This window comes from Miscanthus floridulus, chromosome 1 (assembly GCF_019320115.1).
Source record: "Miscanthus floridulus cultivar M001 chromosome 1, ASM1932011v1, whole genome shotgun sequence".
Classification (NCBI taxonomy): Eukaryota; Viridiplantae; Streptophyta; class Magnoliopsida; order Poales; family Poaceae; genus Miscanthus; species Miscanthus floridulus.
In genome coordinates, this window is record NC_089580.1 from 120699319 (window position 1) to 120724324 (window position 25006).

At 48.9% G+C, this 25006-nt stretch overlaps 1 protein-coding gene across 1 annotated transcript; it reads left to right on the forward strand.

Moving 5' to 3' along the window:
• The first annotated feature begins 833 nt into the window (after positions 1-833).
• On the forward strand, positions 834-3583 carry LOC136539725 (transcription factor MYC2-like). The gene has a single exon (XM_066531702.1). It carries the CDS (start codon positions 952-954, stop codon positions 3085-3087), a length of 2136 nt encoding a protein of 711 aa, XP_066387799.1. The 5' UTR covers positions 834-951; the 3' UTR covers positions 3088-3583.
• The last annotated feature ends 21423 nt before the right edge of the window (positions 3584-25006 follow it).

Here is a 25006-nt window from a genome sequence, read left to right on the forward strand (position 1 = left end):
TTAGCGCATGTTGGAGCTCCCGTCACTCTTGGCCCTTCGGGTTAGAGCCCGACCGGACCTTTAACACCCCATTTCTATTCCCACTCGTTTGTAACCTCACAGCAAACTTCGAGCGCCTGGGCTCAGAAATAAAGTCACCAACCGACTGGAACTGGACATAGGGCACGTTGCCTGAACCAGTATAAAACCTGTGTCATCGAGTGTCAGCCACATCCGATCACAACGTACGGCAAAACTATAAATATTTACTTGTTGGGTACTTTTCGCACCGACATTATTACTTTTTTATATAACGTCGACCAAAGTCTAAAACATTTAATTTCTCAAAAAACAAAAATTGTAATTTTTTAGATGGAGGAAGCACCAGTACACCCAATGAAAAAGTTAGAAATGAGATTGTGCCGATAAGTATGCACCGTGGCTTGCTCCTCACCCATCCGATGTAGCGACCCACATCATTTTCACGTGTAAAAAAGCATGAATACTAGGTAGGCTAAAAAGATCAATAAACCATAAAAATAACAGGTAGGTCCAACACGAGCAATTGCAACCCTTAACCACGAGAATGTCCTATGGCCTATAGCACCGTGAGTTGTCACTGACAACCGGGCCCCTTTTGTAGGAGGCGGGCTACGAACCCGGCGGTTACACAAACCTGTGACCCTGAATTGTAGGTGTGCCCTCCTAAATCAACCCGAGGGATTGCCCGTTTTACCACTTGGCCCTGTGGCCCTGGCCCTGGCCCTGCCCCGGGCCAAGAAATGTTTCCGTATTTGCCCTCGCCAGCCTGGCGTTTTCGGGTCTGGGCCATAATCCCACGGATTCCGTAATCTAAACCGAATTTCGCTTTCCCCTCCTTCGCCCTCCATTCTCCACCCACCATTTCTCCTCCCTCCTCTTCGCTCCCTTCGGGTCTACTGCCTCGCCCTCCCCCTCTCCTCGGCTGCCTCCATGAACCTGTGGACGGACGACAACGCCTCCATGATGGAGGCCTTCATGGCCTCCGCCGACCTCCCCACCTTCCCCTGGGGGGCGACGGCCGGGGGCGGCAACTCGTCGGCCGCCGCGGCGACGCCGCCGCCGCCGCAGCAGATGCCGGCGGCGGCGGCGATGGCGCCGGGGTTCAACCAGGACACGCTGCAGCAGCGGCTGCAGGCCATGATAGAGGGGTCCAGGGAGACCTGGACCTACGCCATCTTCTGGCAGTCCTCCCTGGACGCGGCCACCGGCGCCTCGCTGCTCGGCTGGGGTGACGGCTACTACAAGGGCTGCGACGACGACAAGTGCAAGCAGAGGCCGCTCACGCCCGCCGCCCAGGCCGAGCAGGAGCACCGCAAGCGCGTGCTCCGCGAGCTCAACTCCCTCATCTCCGGCGCCGCGGCCGCGCCCGACGAGGCCGTCGAGGAGGAGGTCACCGACACTGAGTGGTTCTTCCTCGTCTCCATGACGCAGTCGTTTCTCAACGGGACGGGACTCCCCGGGCAGGCGCTCTTCGCCGGCCAGCCCACCTGGATCGCCTCTGGCCTCTCCTCCGCGCCGTGCGAGCGAGCGCGCCAGGCCTACAACTTCGGCCTCCGCACCATGGTCTGCTTCCCCGTCGGCACCGGGGTGCTCGAGCTCGGCTCCACCGACGTCGTGTTCCAGACCGCCGAGAGCATGGCGAAGATCCGCTCGCTCTTCGGGGGCGGAGCAGGGGGTGGCTCGTGGCCGCCCGTGCAGCCTCAGGCGCCGTCGCAGCAGCAGCCCGCGGCCGGAGTCGACCAGGCGGAGACGGACCCCTCCGTGCTATGGCTCGCCGACACGCCGGTCATGGACATCAAGGATTCCTTGTCGCACCCGTCGCCCGAGATCTCCGTCTCCAAGCCGCCGCCGCCGCCGCCGCCACAGATCCATTTTGAGAAGGCGAGCACGAGCACGCTCACGGAGAACCCTAGTCCATCCGTGCACGCGCCGCCACCCCCGCCGGCGCCGGCCGCTGCACCGCAGCGGCAGCACCAGCACCAGAATCAGGCTCACCAGGGCCCGTTCCGCCGGGAGCTCAATTTCTCAGACTTTGCGTCCAACCCTTCTTCCTTGGCGGCGACCCCGCCGTTATTCAAGCCCGAGTCCGGCGAGATCCTCAGCTTCGGCGCCGATAGCAACGCCCGGAGGAACCCGTCGCCGGCGCCTCCCGCCGCCACCGCCAGCCTCACCACCGCTCCCGGGAGCCTCTTCTCGCAGCACACGGCGACCATGACACAGGCCGCCGCGGCGAACGATGCGAAGAACAACAATAAGCGTTCAATGGAGGCCACCTCCCGGGCGAGCAACACCAACCACCACCCGGCGGCGACGGCGAACGAGGGCATGCTGTCCTTCTCGTCGGCGCCCACTACGCGGCCGTCGACGGGCACGGGCGCGCCGGCCAAGTCGGAGTCCGACCATTCGGACCTGGACGCGTCTGTGCGCGAGGTGGAGAGCAGCCGCGTCGTGGCGCCGCCACCGGAGGCGGAGAAGCGGCCGCGAAAGCGCGGGCGGAAGCCGGCGAACGGGCGCGAGGAGCCGCTGAACCACGTGGAGGCGGAGCGGCAGCGGCGAGAGAAGCTGAACCAGCGCTTCTACGCGCTGCGCGCCGTGGTGCCCAACGTGTCCAAGATGGACAAGGCGTCGTTGCTCGGCGACGCCATCTCCTACATCAACGAGCTCCGCGGCAAGCTGACGTCGCTGGAGTCCGATAAGGAGACGCTGCAGGCCCAGGTCGAGGCGCTCAAGAAGGAGCGCGACGCGCGGCCACCCCCGCACGCCGCTGGGCTCGGCGGACACGACGGCGGGCCGCGCTGCCACGCGGTGGAGATCGACGCCAAGATCCTGGGTCTGGAGGCCATGATCCGCGTGCAGTGCCACAAGCGCAACCACCCGTCGGCGCGGCTGATGACGGCGCTCCGCGAGCTGGACCTGGACGTCTACCACGCCAGCGTCTCCGTCGTCAACGACCTCATGATCCAGCAGGTTGCGGTGAAGATGGCCAGCCGCATATACTCGCAGGACCAGCTCAACGCCGCGCTCTACAGCCGCCTCGCGGAGCCCGGGTCTGCCATGGGCAGGTAATCAAGGAGAGCTCAGCTCGCCTGTGGCTGCCGGATAGGGACGATACTGATACTGCTATTCACCACCGGACTGTCATCGTCGTCACAACACGATAGCCAGAGAGATTCAGGAGGAGGGAGACGACGATGATGCTGGTGCTGTTGTTGTAAACTTTAGAAGGAAGGATGGATGATGATAGCTTCTGCAGTTCTGCTGCTGTTCATCATCTTGTTGTGTTTTTGCCAGTAGCGTGTTAATTAGCAGGATTAAGCAACCACCAAGAGTCCACCCGTTGTTGTTAACTAAGTACCCTGTAGTTATGAGCTGTGATGATGGATCGACCGATGTTAGCGTTGGTTGAATCCAAAACTGTATATAGGATGGATCAAACGTCGTCGCCCAGGGTGGAGGTGGACGATGCCCTGATCCTGATGTATGTATTTTGCAGCATGATTTCGCTTGTAATGGAGTCGGTTTTTTTGATCTCACAACAATACACATGGTCTTTGGTTGGTTTACCAGCCTAGTTTAGATTGCAAGTTTTTTCACTCTCTTCATCACATCAAATATTTGGACACATGCATGGAGTATTAAATGTAGATAAAAAAATAACTAATTACATAGTTTGATTGTAATTACGAGACGAATTTTTTGAGCCTAGTTAGGCCATAATTGAACAATAATTGTCAAATATAAACGAAAGTGCTGCAGTGTCAAATACTGATTTCTAATCCCAATCTAAATAAGGCCTTGTTCAAAAGCTTGAGGGGTCGATGTCGTTGTATATCTTGACTGATCAATGGATCTTTATCTTTATTGGTTGTGTTCGGTGTTCCTATTACCCATTTGATGAGCTGAAAGTTGTGGGTGTGTCCTGTCACCTGTGAGGGCGTGCGAGAGTTTAACATGAACGACAGTAGGATTTGCACATGATATGATGGAGACACCATAGAAGCAGGGGCATGTGAGTTGGGTGTAGTTGGGTAAGCTTCACCATCAAGCACGTGCAAGCACTAGGCATGAAGCGAGTTAGGCAAGTGAAGGAGAGGCAACTTTTCCCTCCTATATAAAGAAAAAGGGGAGGACCAACTTGCTTGCGCCTGAGTTTGCAGGAATTTCACATGGAGTAGCAGCTCCCGCATGAATTAATAAATATAAAATATATAAATCCGGTACTTCTGGCCTTGACTTGCAAAAACACCATTATCCAGTAACTACTGCATAATGGCTATTGGGGTTTTTTTTAGCGATGGATGAGGAAAGGGCACATAGCACATGCGTATGTATAAATCCTTTTTTCTTCTTTATATTGCTACTAATAGTTTTCTTTTGGGACGTTTTTAAAACTCTCTCTGAGTCTGCTAGACATGTTTTGTGGAGGGGACAAGAGTGGCGTGCGGCTTTGCTTATGGCGCATGTGACTTTAACTAAGGGGGTGTTTGATTCTCTAACTAAAATTTAAAAGGTATCATGTGAGGTTGTTGATGTTTCAAGTAAACATCATTGAGTAAATTTGTGTTATTACGCGTTGGACCCGGATTGTATGCTAAAAGACACAAGGTTTATACTGGTTCGGGCAGAATATCCCTACGTCCAGTTTGTGGCTGCTGCTCGTGTTATTAGCACTGAAAAGTTCGTAGTAGGGGTTACAAACGGACGAGAGAGGGACAAGTCCCAAGTCTCTGATGAAAAAGTCGAATGTGCGCTGAGAGCTGGGTTGCTGCTCTATTGTGTGTGATGTGATGCGTAGTGTGTTGAATCGATCCATCCCCTTAGTGGGGTGCCCTGCCTTTCCTTTTATAGACCAAGGGGAAGCAGGGATTACAAATAGAAGAAAGAAAAAAACCAGAGGTAAAGGAGGTCCTTCAAAGATACCGGGTCTTCTTTTTCCTCTGAGCGAGCCCTACTGACACAGCAGACGGTGCCAGGGGTAGCTCCATGCCGGGTGCATGTCCGCTGATCCTGATAGGGCCGCGCTGGGCGTCTGTCCGCTGATGATGCCATGTTCTGACTTTGTCAGCAAGTGGTCACGTCCCATCCCGCCCCGGCGGATGGCGCGACGGACCAGGGTGCTGATCTATGGCCCTACGGGGAGCAGACGGCGCAGTGACCGCACGTCCGTTACCGTAGATGATGCGAGTTTCCTCCTGGACCGTAGTGGTTGTCGTATGCTCCCATCAGGATCCACGGCCGAGGGCAAATGGCAGCGCCCACAACACTGTAAGACAAATATCGGCGCTTACGACACTGTTCGGGCTCTGACATGCCTGGAAGGGCTTAAAGCGCCCGTCTTGTCATATCCTGACGGTACTTTCCTGCAGGCATGTAGAGTATGGTCCTCGGTATTGCGGTTGACTTGAGAGCCCTGCCTTATCTGCGCGTAGTTATGAAGGAGCAGCGCGCAGATGTCGGGCGAGGCAAAGCCAACCCCTAGACATCAGGCGAGGCGGAGTTTGCCCTTAGACGTCAGGCAAGGCGGAGCCAGCCCACGGACGTCTAGTGAGGCGGAGCCAGCCCCCGGACGTCAGGCGAGGCAGAGCCAGCCCTCGAGGGTCGGGCGAGACAGAGTCTACCCTCAGACGTCGGGCGAGGCGGAGCCAGCCCCTGGACGTCGAGCAAGGCAGAGCCAGCCCTCGGGGGTCAGGTGAGACGGAGTTTGCCCTCAGACGTCGGGCGAGGCAGAGCCAACCCTTAGGATTCAGGTTGAGGCGGGGCCCATGGTCTCGGTGGACGGACGAGGAGTGACCTGGCAAGCGGTGTAGTCGCGCTCTCAATCGCGCGGGTGAATCAACATTGACGGTCATTAGCTCCTTCTCTTCGGGTACCCTAATATTGGTCCCCGATAGTAGCCCTAAGCCCCCGGACGATTCGAGTAGAATAGCTTGGGGGATTTTTTTGACTTGCTAGTGGGTGCACGCGAGCGCACCCGGTGGGTGTAGCCCCTGAGCCCACGGAGGAGTAGGATACTCCTTCGAAGGGTTTTCCGAAAGAGAGAATTCTAAGAGCCCTGGCCCTCTATTGTTGCCCACGGCGTGCCCTAAAGACGGTGAGTTCTCCTTCACCGAGGTCGGACCCTTTGCGAGTGCGGCCGTGAGACTTGATGGTTTGTTAGCCGGATAGCTCAATTGGATCCTGGTATCTCGTTCACGGGGATCCGGCCAGGGTCAGCCCTGCTGAGACTCGATCATGGGTCAAGACTCCCGTGAAGCTCGTGTGCCTGAGTTTTGGCCGCTCGTGGGCCCATCCTTTGTTGTAAGGGTGCCTTGGGATGGCCATCGAAACCATTGATGGGCCAGCCCTTGAACTCCTAGGCCCAGGCGGGTCGAAGAAACGCTTTTTGACCCATATCCCTTTTGTTGGTAAAGAGTCCTGGTCCATCTGGAGAGGCAAAACATTCGATGCGTCTTCGGAGGGAAAGGATAGGGATTGTAGGCGCATATCCCGCAACGTGACGTGGTGGCGGATCGTGGCAGGCACGGAGATCCAAGCGGATGGTTGCTTTCCTCGCATCTATTGCCCTTATAAAACCAAAGGGTTCGCCTCAAGGTTTCGTACTTTGCCTCCTTGCCTTTACATCTACAACCTCCACCGCCAATCGTCTAAGCTTCCCGCATTTGTGTCTCAACCATCGTCGAATTCATATCCACCCACCCCAATCCTCCAATGGAGCCGTGGTGCCGCTCTAATATCACCCTCCAGCCTGGAGGGCCTCGTTCACCGCGGTCTTCTTTGCGCGCAGACTGCCACTGAGGAGTTGTGGCTGTCCGACGATGAGGACACGCCGTCGCTGCCCGACGGCTACGTCATGTCCTTCGCTCATTTCCATGAGTGGGGATTCGCCACCCCCGCCCACAAGTTTCTTCGGGGATTGCTGCACTACTACAAGGTAGAGCTGCAGCACCTTAATCCCAATGGAATCTAGCACATTACGGCATTCGTCGCCCTGTGTGAGGGATTCCTGGGGATTAGTCCCCACTTCGACCTATGGCGGTACTTCTTCGCCGTCACCCTCCTAAAGCAGGAGAAGAAGTAAGAACTAAACGTGCCAATGGGATGTGTCAGCATTTAGCTCTGCAACAACCGGGTCAGTGAGTACCCGCCAATGCGTCTGTCAACCTCCAACAAGGGGTGGCATTTGCATTGGTTCTACGTCAAGAATGATGCAGCCACCCCCTTGCTAGAGTTTACCGGGCGCCTCATCGAAAAGGTCCCAGACTCATGGAGAAAGTGGGGAGTCCCAGAGAAAGACAAGAGGAGAATCCAGGACCATCTCACCGCCATCCAAATCCTGAAGGAGAGGCGCATGAAGGGGTCGGGGATCATCGATGCCTACCACACGTGGAGGGTGGCGCCGCTGATGAGGTGCGCGCTTCCCCTACACGATGGCGCTTGGGGCATCACTCGACGGGACGGCGCTCACCGAGGGAGCGCTCTCTCCCTCTAAAGAGGCGCAGCGCATCAAGGAGGTGATGGAGCCTCCACGGGATGACACCGGAGTTGTTCTCAAGTTTGTGTATCCAGTGCTAGGGCACCCCGTAATGTGGCTGGAACCGAGGTACATCGTCTTCGTAAGTTTTCTTTCCTCGTGCCTCCTTTTTAATTAAACTCATGACCTCTTGATGCTGATATTGAGATAGGGGGACCTGCCGAAGAAACTCATCCTTATGGATCACCCGGCTCTGCTGCCAAAGGACCCGTTCATGACGGCAGCCAACCGTGCCGAGGCCGAGTGGCAGCGAAAGGCGAAGGAGGAAGAGAGGAGGAAGAAGCAGTAGAAGCTGCTGGCATGGGAGCGAGGGGAGGACATGGACAATGATGATGACGACAACGAGGAAGACGATAAGGTAGTTGCTGACACCGAGTGGGATGACCTGGAGAGCGAGGATACGCTAACAGGTATCCACTCGTCCTTGTAGGGATCCTTCCCAATCCATGCAGGGGGAGGTGAGTCTATGAGACCGAAGGAGGTGGGCTAGATCATCGGCCCGACATCAGAACGAGCAGGGGCAGGCAGATCTGCCACCGTGCCCGAGGTGCCAGAGGAGGGGGTGGCCCTGCTGCCGCACCTCAAGAGTTAGCTGGGGCGGGTGGATCTTCCACCACGCCCAAGGTGCCGGTGGAGGGGGGTGGCTTCACTGCCGCACCCTAAGAGCCAACCGAGCTGGGAGGATCTACCACCATGCCCAAGGTGTCGATGGAGTGGGGTGGCTCCGTCGCCGCACCCCGAGATGTAAGGGAGGTGAGCCCCTCTGCCCAGGAGCAGGGGCGGGCTCAAAATGGCCCTGCCCCGACAAGGTGGAGCAAGGACCTAAGGGTTTATCCCCCAAACGTATCCTCTGCCCAACAACGCCGATGTAAGTCATTGACTCCTTTGTTTTCTCTATTTTTCTATGTTTTTAGCGTGACTTACACCTTTTGTTTCTTGCAGCATCCTGATACGGGGCAACTCTTTGGCGTTGGCGCCCAAGAAGAGCGTCGCCATTCAGGCAACGCGACGGCCATCGGTTGACGTCGTACCCGCTTCGGGTGGGAGTGGCGCCAGTGTTACTGCCTCGTCGGCTAGTTAGGCGCCGCCCACGGTGGCACCCGTGCCCTCGGCAGGACAAGTGGGTGCGGGGGCTTGAAGGACGCCCTCAGAGGTCACTGAAGAACCAGTGATGGAGGCGGTGCCACTGCCGATGATGGGTCGGTTGGAGCTTTCGACCGTGCTTGTGGCGCCGACCCCAGCGGGCGCGATGTAGCCGGACGAGGCCCCACCAAGGCAGGCAGAGGTGGTGGCGGACATGACAGGTGGGTCATGGCTGGATGCCACCGTGGCGGTGCCTGAGGCAGCGGCGCGACCCACACCTCCGGCGGCCCAAATGACGGTTCTCGACATGGGCCGAACGGAGGGGGACACGACCAAGGGGTCCTCGAGCGTCATGGCGGTGGTAGAGAGGACCAATGGGGGGTCACCCTTGGCCCTGGCATCAAGAGGCAGCCACTCATCCATGCAGGGCGAGCCTCTGCTCCGGTGGATAGATCCGCAAGACCCGACGTCGACACTTTTCTCGCTCGATGATGCTACCAAGAGCATAGAACGGGAGAGTCTCAATGAGGAGATCTCGGCCATGCTAGAAGCTCTAAACCAGGCTAGGGGCACCCTGTGCGACGTCATCGTTCCCACTGGCCGGGTATTCACTTAATCTTGCTTTTCGCCCTCTTCTTTCTTTATGTATTTTTGTGTTCTGACCATCATCTTTTCTTCAGTCTCTTATCGCTCGCAGTCGGGAGAAATCCTAGTTCCTTCATGAGCAAAAGGAAAGCTAGGATCACCTCGTTGAAGAGGTCCGGATGCGTGGGGATGTGTCTGCCCAGCTTGTTGCCACCCAACAGAGGGTGGCCGAGCTAACTCCCCTAGCTAAGGAGGCGGCTAGTCTTTGGCTGCGGGTGGCTGAGGCACATCGGGACATAGAGGAGGCCGAGAAGGCATTTGAGGGACTATCGGCGAGGGCATGGTAGGATGAGGAGGAGGCCACTAGAGTCTGGAAGGAGTGGGATGAGCTACTCTAGAGGGACACTGAGGCCCGCTAGTGGATCCTCGACCTCCTGGCTGAGGCAGAGAAGGAGAGGGAGCTCAAGCTAGAAGCTAAGGAGAGGTTCGTGGCCCTACAGTAGAGGGCGAACCTGGATGCTGAGGCGGTTGCCCGATTGCACTAGGAGCGAGACGAGCTATGCCTGACCGTGGAGAGGCTCCGCTCAGAGCATGATGCGGCCTACGAGGAGCGTGACTAGGCCATCCGAGAGCGCGACGAGGCGCAGCAGAGGATCGGCTCCCTCTAGGCTGAGCTTGGGACCACGATGACTTAGAGGCTAGAGGCCAAGAGCATTTCCACCAGGCTAGCCATGGAGCTCACCGAGGCGCGGAGGAGCCTTTAGGCAGAGAGCGACAAGCTTGATCTCCTACGCGCTACCCTCGGAGTGGTCTGCAATGACTTGGAGGTGGCGCTGTCAGAGGGGACCGCTTGCTCATGGCCCATGCCGTCGATATCATGGCACGGGTGCGCTAGCTCGAGAGGGACGTTCTTTGTGCTAGGGTCACCCAAGCCTTTGCAATTGCCCGCTCCCATTACACGGATATCATTGACTTGGAGATGATGAGCCTCAGCTTCGCTCCTGGCTACGAAGCCTCCGAGCTAGACGAGATAGAGACAGCGGTGGCTCCTCTTGCGTGGGACCTAGCGGACAGAGTTGAAGACATAGTTCTCCCCCCGACGAGCTAGTTAGTCAATTAGGTTGGGTGAATTCGGATGAACATCATTGTACTCTATGGACAATTGCCGATCCTTATGTATCATAAGAACAAATTTGTAACTTCGTTATTTTGTTTTGTTTGATTGAATTTGTTTCCTTCCCTTTTTGTATGTGAAAAGAGAACGCTCACGTATTCCAACCCTTCCATTCATTAAGACCATAGGGCCCGAGGTGTAAGGGGAGAACTTTGATCACGCTGGTGAGCAAAGACACCATAGCCACCGAGGCGTAGGTGTTTTGTAGTCCAACCAGACATGATCAATTATTTGTTTCCACAAACCTTGCCACTAGGCTTAGTGTGAAGAAGAGGTCTAACACGATGACTATTTCAGAAAAGGTATACTTATACCTTTATCAGCCCCCGAGTGAGATCTAACCCCTTGCCATTTCTGGGGTCGAATGTCACTGAAAATCAAGGGGAAGATAGCGAAACATAGGAGAATGCATCTCTTGTATTCACATGTACCCTCTCCCTAGGATCTTAGCTATCATTCTATGACTGTGCGTTAGGTCTCCTTGCAAGTCCAACCTTTTTGAGCCCTCACGCGTGGCGGGGATTCAGTCAAGGGTCGGCACATTTTTGTGACTGTCGCCCCATCCATGGTTTCCGCAACTGGAGGGGTTGAGTTACCATTACTTGCCTTAGTGGCTCGAGTGACGTGCTTGGTGAGCTCGCTAATGGGCATGTTCGAACAGAATCCAATTCTATCGCTTGTGATGGGGTCGGCATAGCCCTCGTGGGGCATTACATTGCTCCTTAACTCGCCTTCCAATAGATTCCCCCTCAATGGGGATTCTATGGGCTCGGCTAGAGGCTAGGATCGAATGAGAAGGTTGAGTTGACCTTGTCCGCTTCTAAGCGGGACGGGCACAGGCCGCTGAGGCTCATCTATGTTTTTCCCCTGGCTCTTTGTTCGACACGAGGCGGCCTCGGGCCCTCCGTGAGCCGGCCTTCGAACCTTAGTCTTTTGATCTAGGATTGGGCACCTTGAGCCCCCAAACCCTGTGGGGGTCAATAGGGGTCGGCCGTGTTTCTTGTGTCACCCCGTCCTCGGTTTCCGTAACCATAGGGGCTGAGCTAACGACACTTGCCTCGATAGCTCGAGTGTCATGCTCAGTGAGCTCGCTAACGTGCATGTTCGAGTGGAATCCGGGTCCATCATCCATTGACGGGGTCGATAGAGCCCTCATGTGGCATTCTACTACTTCTTAACCCACCTCCCAGCAGATGCCCGAGCCATTCGAAAGGCTCGGGTGGCCCATTGGCCTCTCCTCGATGGAGCTTCTATGGGCTTGGCTCAAGGTTAGAATCGAACGAGAAAGGTCGAGATTGAAAGCATCTAGGCCCCTAGTTGGGTTTCGGTGATTAATGACAATACGAGATTACTATGATTAATGTGTGTTTTGTAGAGGCAATTAAATTAGGTCATGGTAATGGTAATTGATTGGGCAATCATGGTTGTCATGCCCCTACGATGGAAATCATTTCGGTTTTCAAAGGATGGAAGACAAGGTTAAGGATGGACTAGTTCTAAGTGTCGTTTGGTGTTGAAGAGACACTTAGAGTTGTAACACCTCGGGTGTTTAAATACTAAAACCTGACATATCATCATATGCATTACAAAGCATTTCGCATTTGGTGAAAACTTTGAGATGCACACACTAAAACAAGTTTATATTTATGTGTTAAGTATTGCTTGATATTGTTGGAATCAAGTTTGAAACCTTTGTATTGATTTGAAATTCCGAAAACCCTGATTTTCAATATTTAAATCCTACCCTAAAAATCCATTTTAAAATCTAAGCATATTTTGGGGTTGAGCCTTAAAGCAAAAGTGTAGAGCTTGACAAGTTATGCAAAGTTTATTTTTGGAGTTTTTCAAGTTGTTTAGAAAAATTTGGAGTAATTCAAAAAGGCGTAATTCGCTAAATATCCCATATTTGAATTTAAAAGATCATTTCAAAATGTAGACCGAATTAGGGGTTGGTTATAAAAGCAAAGTTGTAGAACTTTTGATTTTGAACAACTTTTGTTTTTGCAGAATTTTGAGTTGTTATGAAAATTTGGAAAATTTGGCGAATGGCAAATCTGTAATTTTGGTGAACAGTGTCCACCGCCGAAGCTACATTGCCGGTGTTTCCTTCTTCGGCGTTCCAGGCGCGGTCGTGGCCATTTTGGCATCGTGCTGGTGCGGTGAAGGCCACAACGCAGCTTCCTCGAGCTTCTTGGCCCCCTTTATAGCCTGAGCCGCCGTCGTCTTTGCCCTTTCTCCTTGCTCTGTTTTTCCCGTCGCCTTGCTCATCTCCGGCGAGCCCGCGCCGTCGTTGTTGTGCTCCACCATCGCTGATAAGCTAGTTCTAGCTTCGCTTACTCCTTACGCATCCAGCCGACCCACCAATTCGGCTTGTCTTCATCGGGAACTCGAGTTGCATCGTCTTCTTCCTCGCGGCCGGCAACTCCTCCGCCGAGCACGATTCGCCGCAGCCAGAGCTCCACGGTGCATCTCCGTCCCTGGTTTTGGTTGGTTCCATTTCATCTCGATGCTGTGGTACTTAATCTATAGTTGGTTGCTCATTTTGACCACTACAGTCACCGGTTCTTCCTCACCGATGATCTTTGCTCCGCCGTGATCACCGTGATCGTCGTCACGCCTTTCCGTTGCTTCTTCGACCTCGCTCCTTGCTTCAACGCGTTCGAGGTGAGCCACTGGTGCTTCCTGGATCCTTTGTTTGAGCTCTACCGGTTGCACGCCACCGGTGTAGCGTTGCCATGCCACCACATCCGCCATGGCCGACGTCGAGCTAGTATAGGGCCGTAATCAGTGCTGATAGGGACGTAAATCGATGCGCCTAGTCTTGGTGATCATTTTGGTACTTTGGCCGTCGCTGTTGGACTCACCGTCGACGAGTTTACGTCGGTCAGCGCCATCGCCATCATGGTCAAATGCGCGAGGTTAGGGATGACAGGTGGGGTTGGGTTGTCAGTGACTGCGTAGTTCAAAAATGGATTTTTCTATTTTTCAGCAATGAATGAATAGTAACTGTTTTTGTTATTTTTGTATAGATTTATTTAGAGCTCAAAAAATTATGAAAATTTTTATGTGACCTCTATGTGCTGTATATTATTTAAGAAAAATATGAAATATTGTTTTTCAGCAGTTTTTGAATGTGATAAAAATTGCTCAATTTATTAATAAATGAATTTCCATGATTTTTCTAGGCTTATTTAATTGTCCAAAAATTATGAAATTTATTTTGTCACTTACTTATCATGTAATGAACATTTACTAAAATTTTGAGCTCAATTAGAATAAGTTGATTTATTTCATAATTTTGAATTAAATAATTAATTCATAAAAGCAAATAGTAACCTTTAATGATTTAGGTTTTGTTTGAAATTTTGGATTAAGTGATGACCTTGGGTCATTAGTTGATAATGATCCTTGGCCATTGATGTATGTGTTACAAAAAAGATTTAGTTTGTTTGACTTGCAACTGTACCACGAAGGAAAGTTGTATTCAAATTGTTAAATTTTGCATCCATCATCGAGCATCATGTTTCGTATTCCGCATCATGTTAAACATGGCATTGTTATTACGTGTAGTGAATGAAGGTGAACACATGGTAGTTAATCAAGTTGTTGAGGAGGTTAATCCATCTGTTGAGGTCGGATCGAATACTTGTGAAACGTCGTAGGAACCGGATTTTTCTGTCAACGAAGGCAAGCCCCGAATGCATACAACCCTACCTTGTATTTTACAAATTGATTTCGCTTTTGCTTCTCTTTACTGCATTAAGTGATTAGGAGTCAAGTGAAAAACAAATTGGTGCATTACCAACCTTGTTATTCCATAATTACCATATTACCAGTTTTAAATTCGTATATGCCTAGTTTTGCTTAGCTATGCTTAGAACGATGAAAGTCGGGTGATTACCTATCACCTGCGAACTTTAAATGGAATTTTGGTTAACTTATGTTATCATGTGATATGAGAATATAGAGTAATAAATCTAGACCGGGCGGACTCGGTGCGTGTGAGCCATAAGACATGGAGGTCTTGTGAGTGGGTTCTTTCCGCCTGTGTCGATTAAGGCATGTCCGTTGTTGAATTGCATGAGGTGAGAATTTGTAGTACTAACTGTCACAGAACCGACCAATTTATAAGAGTACAAGTACAATGGCAGCCCGCCAGCGGTCGCACTGTCATACTTGAACCCATATAAACCCGGTAGTCCGTCGAGTACGAATAAAAGTTATTACAAACCGAGTTTGGTAAATAAAGCGGAAGCAATTAAGTTCGAAAATAAAGTTTCCAACATAGTTTGATACAGTGCCAAGTCAGATCACGGTCCACAAAAGCAAGGATAGGAATTAATAAAGAAGCCTGCCTAAGGCTTACTCCTCATCCACGGCAGGATAGAAGCAACTCTTGCAATAACCATGATACACAGTGCCATCTGCAACAATGGGAAAATAAAACCCTGAGTACGAGAAGGTACTCAGCTAGACTTACCCGTCATGAACCAGAAATAAAATGACTCCAAGGATTATGCAAGGCTGTATAAGTGGACGTAAATTGACAACATTTTGCATAAAAGCAATTAACGTAGTTGGACCATTACGATACCTTTATCAAGTTAATTATAACTATCCATTTCTAGATTAGCAACTATCCTGTGCTAAACATGTGGTATATCATTTAGAAGCATACAATAGTAACCATAGCAGGTATTGTAATTCCATATTCATCCGAACCATCATGTTTCATAACACAGTTACTATGATGTTGGAGCTAGTCAAGTTTCTCACTATCCGGGAGAGACGGCGATTCGAATCGATTTCAACCAGCTGGGAATTTATTCCTAACACAAACCCAGGTCTACCAGCCACGATAGCCTTAGGTCACCTTTGATATAACTCAGGTACATATTTCGCGGGTCCATACCGCGCTGCACAATCTGGAACACCAGATGCCAGGATGCTTAGGCCAAGCCTACCCTTGGGCTCAGTCTGATCGTTCCCCGAAAGGAGCGCACAACAGAACGGGTCCCGACCTGAGTTGAATTACTCGGCTTCGCGGTCGGAACGAGTTATCCGGCCAGCTAAGTGAGAGGCATGCATTCAATCTTGTCAGAAGTTCCAACAATGGTATGGTCCTTAATCGACATAGACGGGGATAGATCCACACCCAAGACCTCCATGTCTTGTTGCTTCTCTATCGACCTCCCGTCCGGTCTAGATTTACTTTTACCTCATGGTTCTGTTCCACGATAGCAGATATAGCCAACCGTGCTCTGGTATCCACCTATATCTCGTAGGTGATAGGACATCACCCGACTTCTACTGGTCTAAGCATGGCTAAGCATATATTCGATCCTGGACCTATACCGGTTAAAGGTGTAATATCTGGACAAGGAATGTACATGCATCAAGTGGTTCCATTCAACTCTTATAACCTAATGCATCAATCATAAGTACTTAAGTAAACAGTTGTAAATTACTGGGAGACTTAGAATGCTCTGGGGCTTGCCTCGCAGAAAGGAAGTAGGGCGGTGGTCAGGACACTCCGGAAGCTCTTCAGGATTCGGCTCCGCGCCTTTGGGAGCTGCGGCTTGCGGATTCTCCTGCTGGTCCCCTTCCTCTGCTTCTTCGAATTCTAGCAACATTATCTCTTCCTCTGATCCTAGATGCATGAATATAGTATAAGTATTACGAATGCATATATGTTAACAAGTGCATCATGTTTATTGAGTAGGTGCATATCTCTTCTCGATTATTTAATTAACTGCTTCCACAATGCATCGACTATACCACAAAACAACAGCTACTTGTTTCGCTCATAACTGGAGTTCTACTAATCCAAATACAATGATCCTAGACTTTCTGGAAAGCTTATCAAATTCTCTACAACTTTGTTATTAACCATTTTTATAGTACACATCATTTTTAACATGCAACTCATCAAACTTCAGAATCTGTCTGGAACTATTCAATTTGCAATACAAAGTAACAATACTTCTACTTTATGTAATCAGTCAAAATTTGACAACATAAAACCTACCAACAGTTTAAGCATACCAAATACATTTAAGATAATATAATGGTGAAGCCCAAACTATTTATTTAAATGCCTTTATTATTTTACTGAGATATTTAGGTTAAATAATAAACATATACCAGATGTACTTCATAAATTCTCAAAAATTTACAGTGCCTTCCTAATGCTATCAAAGGACTACTGTAAAAGTTTCATGCCATTTTGCCAAGTAGAACATCCTATACAAAAATGACAAGGAATCAAGGCTTGAAATAGCATAAATAGAAAACCCTAGTGAAAAGTGTCAAGCAACAGATTTCCTATTTTTATTAGCATCCATATACTACTAGGATTACCTCCAACAAATTTCATGAATTTTAGATTCATAATTAATTTATAAAAATTCACACAAGGATTAACTATTTATAAAAGAAAAATCTATAACTATAAATCTACACATGCACTCATCTTCAAATTTTTACCAGAGTTCATACATGACAAGAATAACTTACCACAAAAATTTCATAATTTTTGGAGCACAGCAACTCTAGATATAAAATAAACAAATTTTCATGCATTCAAAAACACATTTCAAATCTCTATTTAAATCTCCAAAAATTTCTACTGTAAATGTCAACAATATATTTTTACTAAATACTACACTTCCTAAGGAACACTACCAAATTTATTTCACAATTTTTAAAGCTACCAAACTAGAGATCTAAAAATTACAAAACAGTGCAAAACCTGGAATCAAATGAACTATCCTATTCTAGTTCTGTCACTGACCGATGGGACCTGCCTGATAGAGGACCCCACACGTCATTGAGACACGAACAGAGCTGGCGGCGCTACGTGACTGGCGCGGCCGAAGCTCGCCGACGACGAACTTGCTGGCGGTAACATCTTCACGGTGTGACCTACGTGACTTAGCGCATCTATTGCACCACTTGGCCGGCCTTATCGTCGACGCTAGTGACGACGGCGGCGGCCATGGCGGCTCGGCAAGGCGGGACGACGGCGGTACGCCGGTGATGACCTCGGTGGCTCGACCTAAAGCTCGGACGAGCACCAGTGTCCTACGGCGAACCTAGCGCATCAGCTATCGCGTGGAATGGTAGACTATAACGGTGTGGCCACGACGACGGAACACGGCGGCGAAGCTCTGGCGAGAGCGTGTGTGTTGCTGTGGCTTACCAAGCACTCTCAGCGAGCTAGTGCGGGCGCGGTGAGTCGCTGAGACGAGGGTGGAGAGGTTGCGGTGGCGACCGAGTGGCTAGGCGCGGGTTTGTGCCGTCGACGGTGACGGTGGCGCTGCGGAAGCTCGGCTGCTGCGGCTGCTACGGCGGGTGAAGAAAGAGGCTGAGGAAAAACGAAATGAGGCGCGGGATGGCTTGGGCAGTCGCTGGCGGTGAAGTAGTGCGTGTTGGCCTGGCTTGGCCGCACGGGGCAGGGCGTTGGCGACGCGCGGCCATCGCGGCCACCACGCGGCGCGCGGGTTCTGCCGATGTCGGCCACTGAACCGGCCAGTTCAGTTTGTTCGGCGCAGTAATAGACCGACTGACGACACGATTTCAACACAATCAAACTGCTAAATGGTTGCTCTATCGTGCTGACAACCTAAATGGAACTTGTAGACCTATGTACCATCTTCGTTTCTTATTAAAGAATCATGTGATAATTCGCAACCATTACTGAGAAAAATCAATCCAAAGTCGAGCTGATAGCACTGTCAGGGCATGACTTAGAACAAAAAATGGCTAAGTGTTGAAAGCAGTTATTTGGTGATTTTCGTAAGCTCCAAAAGACTAACCTATGCACCTTATTACCTCATGACCCAAACATAACAGTTGTTCCCTATTACAAATACTACAACTTTGTTTTAGTGATCACATACATGCATAGTCTCTAGCATATGATTCAAACTTGGTCAAACATGTTACATTTAAATGAAGACTTGTTCATGAACTATGACTTAGTGATCTATTTAGCCCTAGCCATGAATACCATAGTTGTTCATAATGATACTCTAAACATGTTTAGGCTAATTGCAAGGCCATACAATCATTTCATGTATGAGGCACTCATAGAGCTATTTAGTGTAATCACAGGAAACATGACTTAAGGCTTGATCATGGGAAATAACATTCATGAACCATGTTCCATTGGCTAACCTAAGTATTGCCAATATATTTTTGTGACTTATACCAACCATCTACATGTATACTCTTATGATCATATGCATATACACATGGAGACATGAAATAATGAGAAAAGTTGCATACGTTCAAGGAAACATGCGATAACAAGCAAATGTTGCAGATGTTTCAATCCAATGTTTCAATTGTAAATGCTTGTTTATGAATGCTTGATGCTCATGCTCATGTTATGCAAGTCAAGTTATGCAAGGCTAACACCAGAGGTGTTACAGCCCCTCCCCCTTATAAAAATCTCGTCCCGAGATTTGCAAGACCTACCATTCTTGGAAAAAGGCGGGATAAACTTCTCGTAGATAATCTTCTCTTTCCCACGTAGCATCTTGTTCACTATGATTGTTCCACACCACCTTATAGAACTTAATAATCTTATTCCGTGTTACCCTCTCCATCTCTTCTAATACTCGAATTGGCTTTTCTTCATAGGTCAAATCCGATTGAAGCTGCACATTGGTGGGTGCAATAGCTTCTTCAGGTACTCGAAGACATTTCTTCAACTGAGAAACATGGAACACATCAAATATTGCACTCATCTCTAGTGGAAGTTGTAACTTATACGCAACATCTCCTTTTCGTTCCAAGATTTTGTATGGCCCTACATATCTTGGTGAAAGCTTCTTTTTCATCCCAAATCTTTTCACACCTTTCATGGGTGATACTCTTAAGTATACATAGTCACCCACTTCAAAAGTCAGTGGTCTTCTTCTTTTGTCGGCATAACTCTTTAGTCTTGATTGAGCTGCCTTCATATGTTGTTGGATGATACGTACTTGCTCTTCGGCTTCATTGACAAAGTCAATACCAAAGTATCTCCTTTCACCGGGCTCAATCCAATTCAATGGAGTTCTACATTTTCTGCCATACAAGGCTTCAAATGGAGCCATCTTGATACTCGCTTGATAACTGTTGTTATAGGAGAATTTAGCTAAAGGTAACCATTTCTCCCATGAACCTTTTGAAGATATAACACAAGCTCTAAGTAAATCTTCTAGGATTTGGTTCACTCGCTCTGTCTGTCCTGAAGTTTGCGGATGATATGCCGAACTTCTGATTAGCTTGGTTCCCAAAGCCTGGTGTAAGTGCTCCCAGAAACGAGCTATGAACTGTGGTCCTCGATCTGAGATTATAGTCCTGGGTGCTCCATGCAGTCTCACGATCTGGGAAACATATAACTCAGAGTATTTCCCCACGTGATATGTTGTGTGAACTGGTACAAAATGTGCTGACTTGGTGAGACAATCAACAATTACCCATATTGAATCGTGACCTTGTGGCGTCATTGGAAGGCCTGTGATAAAGTCCATGCTGATTTCCTCCCATTTCCATCCTAGAATAGGCAATGGCTAAAGTAATCCAGCAGTTTTCATATGGACAGCTTTTACTCTACTGCAGTTATCACACCTAGCAACATAGGCTGCGATCTCTTTCTTCATCTTAGTCCACCAAAAATGGGTTTTCAAATCTTGATACATCTTACTACTACCCAGATGGATAGACAATTTAGATGAGTGAGCTTCATCTAAAATTTGATTCCTTAGCTCACGGTCTTTTGGTACCACTAGTCGGTCCTCAAACCATAATACACCTCTTTCGTCCAATCTAAAATGTTTGGTTTCTTGCTCTTGCATTTTTCTCTTGATGTGACTTATTCCTACATCTGTTTGCTGTAGCTCTATGATTTTGCTCTCAAGTGAACAACTGATCGTGATATTGTGTAGTATAGCAGGATGTAACAAGTTGAATCCATCTTCCAACAATGCTTCCATAGTGTTGCAATGAGACTTCCGACTGAGTGCATCGGCTACTACATTAGCTTTACCCGGATGGTAATGCACTTCTAAATTGTAGTCCTTAATCAATTCCAACCATCTTTGTTGTCTCATGTTCAGTTCTGGCTGGGTAAAGATATACTTGAGACTTTTGTGGTCAGTATATATATGACATACATTGCCCAACAAGTAATGTCTCCATATCTTTAATGCATGGACAACGGCTGCAAGTTCCAAATCATGTGTAGGGTAGTTGACTTCATGTTTCCTCAGTTGCCGAGAAGCATACGCAATAACCCTTCCTTCTTGCATAAGCACACATCCCAAACCTATGCCTGATGCATCACAAAATACATCGAAATGCTTTTCAATGTCTAGTTGTGCTAGCACAGGTGCTGTAGTCAACAAAGTTCTAAGAGTGTGAAAAGCTATTTCACATTCTGGTGTCCAATTGTACTTCTCATCTTTCTGAAGTAGTCTAGTCATAGGCTTAGCTATCTTTGAGAAATCTAGAATGAAACGACGATAATATCCTGCTAACCCTAGAAAACTCCGAACTTCCTGAACTGAAGTTGGGGCTTTCCAATCCATGACTTCTTGTACTTTTGATGGGTCTACAGAGATTCCATCTCTTGATAAAATGTGACCTAAGAAAGGTACTTGGCTCAACCAAAATTCACATTTGCTAAACTTGGCATATAGCTTATGCTCCCTCAATCTAGATAGGATTATCCTCAGATGCTCTTCATGATCTGACTCATTTTCTGAATAAATCAATATATCATCGATAAACACAACCATGAACTTGTCGAGTTCGGACATGAATACCGAGTTCATCAGGTACATAAAGTAGACTGGAGCATTTGTTAGTCCGAAAGACATAACCAAATACTCGTATAAGCCGTACCTAGTAGAGAAAGCAGTTTTAGGTATATCCTCCGGTCTGATCTTTATCTGATGGTAACCTGATCTCAAGTCAATTTTGGAGAATACCTTTGCCTTCGCTAGCTGATCGAACAAGATGTCGATGCAGGGCAATGGATATTTATTCTTGATGGTCACAGCATTGAGTGGTCTGTAATCTACACACATTCTCAGTGACTTGTCCTTCTTTTTCACAAACAAGGCTGGACATCCCCACGGAGATGAGCTAGGTTGGATAAGACCCTTGTCCAATAGATCTTGCAATTGAACCTTAAGTTCCGCTAACTCATTGGGTGGCATTCTGTAGGGCCTTCTTGATATGGGTGCCGTACCCGACACTAACTCGATCTTAAATTCCACGTCCCTATCCAGTGGTAGACCTGGTAACTCCTCAGGAAATACATCCAAAAACTCACAAACCACTAGGATATCACAAAGTGTGGTGGTTTGGATAGCACAAGCCAAATGTTGGGGTTCAAAATCGTGGGAGAGTGGTACTAGAAAAGCATTCCCTCCTGTGGGTTCTCTCAACATAATAGTGCGGGTGCTAGTGTCAATAAGAACACCATGATCTTTCATCCAATTCATGCCTAAGATTACACTTATCGATAACCCGGGCAATATTATCAAATCTGTTGTGTACTCCCTCCCTTGTATAGAGATGAGTACATTTTTGACTATCTTTTTGGTAGTAACAGTTCCCCCTGCTGAACTTATGTTATAACCCCCTTTTCTTACTTCAATTATTTCTTGATCATGTCTAGATGAAAATGCTTGACTCATAAATGAATGAGAAGCTCCCGAATCAAATAAAACAACAGCGGGATGCTTGTTGACGAGAAACATACCAGCCGTGACAACTTCTCCAGCGGGCACTTCTTCCACAGCGGTATAATGCACATGTCCCTGACGTGCCCTGGCATTCGCCTGCCTCTGATTGTTCTGATTTGGGTTGCCATTCTTCTTGGGGTGGGGGCATTCCTTGGACCAATGACCCAGTTGGTTGTAGTTGAAACATGGTTGATTACTTCTGAATCCGGTGGAGCTATCCTAACTGCCATTTCCTTTTGGTAAGGCAATAGTGAACGCCTTACGGAATGGTTTCTATGGCCTATTATTCTGAGCTTTAGGTGGTGGAGGCCTAAACTTGGGTGCAGGTGGACGGAATTGTGGCCTAGCTGTGATAGGCGCTTTTGACTAGAAGGATCCGGAGGCACCGGCCTCATATGCCCTCTTGCGACCCTTAGCAACTGCATGCATGCTGTTGTGGTTTTCTTGGGTCAAGGCATCACTAATAAACTCATTGTACGTGGCACACCTAGAATTTGCCATAATCTTCATCAGTTTAGTACCCAAACCTCGCTTGAAACTCTCTATCTTTTTCTCCTCGGTATCCACAAAACCTGGAGCATATCTGGACAAGTTGTTGAATGCGTGCATATATTCTGTGAGTGACTTTGTTCCTTGAGTGAGCCTCATAAATTCGGCTGCTTTTATGCGCATCAGGCCCAGGGGAATATGGTGTCCCCTAAAAGCCAGCTTGAACTGTTCCTAGGTAACTCGCGCATTTGTAGGTAAGGACGACAGGAAATGTGTCCACCAGATTCCTGCTGGTCCTTGCAATTGATGAGAAGCATACTCTGCTTTCAGATGCTCTATGACCCTCAGCAGATGAAATTTCTGCTCAATGGTATTCAGCCACTCATCAGCCTGTAGTGGTTCCTCAGCCACCTTGAAGATTGGAGGCTTCGTATCCAGAAACTCCTTGAATGTACTGTGCTGATTTGGTTCGGCCCCTGGTTGATGTGGGTGGCCATGAGCAGTGTTTTGCGCGATGAGGCGCAAAGCTTCCTCCATTGTCCTTTGGCTCCCTAGGAACTGGGTAAAGAACTCCTGAGCGGACGGTGGCGGTGGGGGTGGCAAGTCATCATGGTTGCCATCCTGGCTGCCACCAGCTCCAGCACGGGTGCGCATCATCTGCGAAGTTGCAACAATAAGCGATTATTGGTTGATGTCAAGAGATTGCCGATGAATTATGTACTCATGCCAAACTGAAATTACTGGAGAAAATTCTCAAAATCACAATAAAAATAGAGGCATAACAATTCATTCTCATAACATGACATCACCAATTTGACCACTTATCGCGCTCATAACGCATGCAAATTTAAATCGTGATTACCAACAAAGGACTGGAATTGCATTGATGTTCAACCAAACGTGCGATAGTCGTGCAATTAACAACATTACATGATAGTCGGATTACTAATGCCAAATTCCAACTACAGGTCCATTACATGACTAAAGGTGATACATTGGTCCTTCCAATAAGTACTAAGCGATCTAACCCTCATCATGATCACTATCGAGGTCAGACGTAGGATCATCTCCTTCTTCGGGCTCCACTTCTTCTTTAGGCTCCACTTCTTCTTTAGGCTCCACTTCTTCTTCTTCCTCGTCCTCTTCTAGATCCATCTCTACGGCTCCAGGTGGGACATAAGGGTGGAGCTGGTTGTTCAGTAGATGAACCTCTTCATGTAGATTATTGTTGTATTCTTCCGCATTAGCCAGCTGCTGCCCCAGCTCGAACTGTCGAGCTCTCAGAACATCTTCCCTGGACCAGGCTGCATTCCTTTGGTGAGTTAACCGAGTCATCTCTATAGTGAGTCTCTCAATCTCGGCGTCATGCTCCCTCTGAAGCTGACATCGGTCCTCGCGGGCATGACCAAGAGCACCAAACACACGTCTGAGGCTACCTTCTACTCCATCTAACACCTTCATTACTGTGAACATGGCACTCATGGCAGGGTTATCACTGTTCTGCCCTTCTGCTGCACCAATCTCCAAAGATCTTCCTCTTGCCTGCTGCCATGAGTCAGTGGAGGGGTTGCCCCTCGAAAAAACTCCAACCAAAGCGGCTGCCAGCTCCTGAGGAAAATAGTCCATGATATCCCTCAGGATCCCAAAGGCTGCCCTGCCAGCTGCTTCTTCAGCAGTCCTGCCAGTTGACTCATAACACCAGCCTGTCCACTCAGAATCGTCACCTCAGGGACGAACAACGGCCTCCACAGTAACCAAGAGACCTTTCCCCAACTGCTCATTCGCCCAGAAGTAGCGGGGTTCCATTCTGTCAGGATAGCCTACATAGCTGAGCACTCTCCACAAGAGTGTAGGCATCCCAAACTCTCCAAGAAACGTGTGACGTTGACGGGTACGTGGAGCAAGCTGACGGCTGGGAGCTCTGCCTCTGGTGGACTTGCGAGCGGTCTGCTTTGTGCGTGCCATCTACACCATTAACATGTACCACTTAGTGAGACAATGCCATAATGGATAAGAGTTACATAACCGAGTAAGAATTTTTATAAGGGGAGAAACAATGTAGTTATGTGAATGGTAATTATCATGATGCATGCTTGTGCCGTACGTCCTCACAAACTTAGGAAAAATTTGTTTCTAATCGGTAGACACGGTGGCATACGTACGTTCTCTCATATATAGCGTAACTAGTTGAGCTACACGTTTCGTTGTCAGTGTACCTGCATAAAATTCCATTTTAGCCCTAAACCCATAATGAAATATGCAGAATGTAATTGTAAATACTTCCATATATGTATACCCATACATATACTTTTGTATCAATCTACCCGACAATAATTTAAACCCACAATTAAATACGTACCATATACACATGCAAGCATG

What these genes read in the sequence shown, in the direction of transcription:
- LOC136539725 (XM_066531702.1), top strand. Translation starts at nt 952, where the DNA reads ATGAACCTGTGGACGGACGACAACGCCTCCATGATGGAGGCCTTCATG.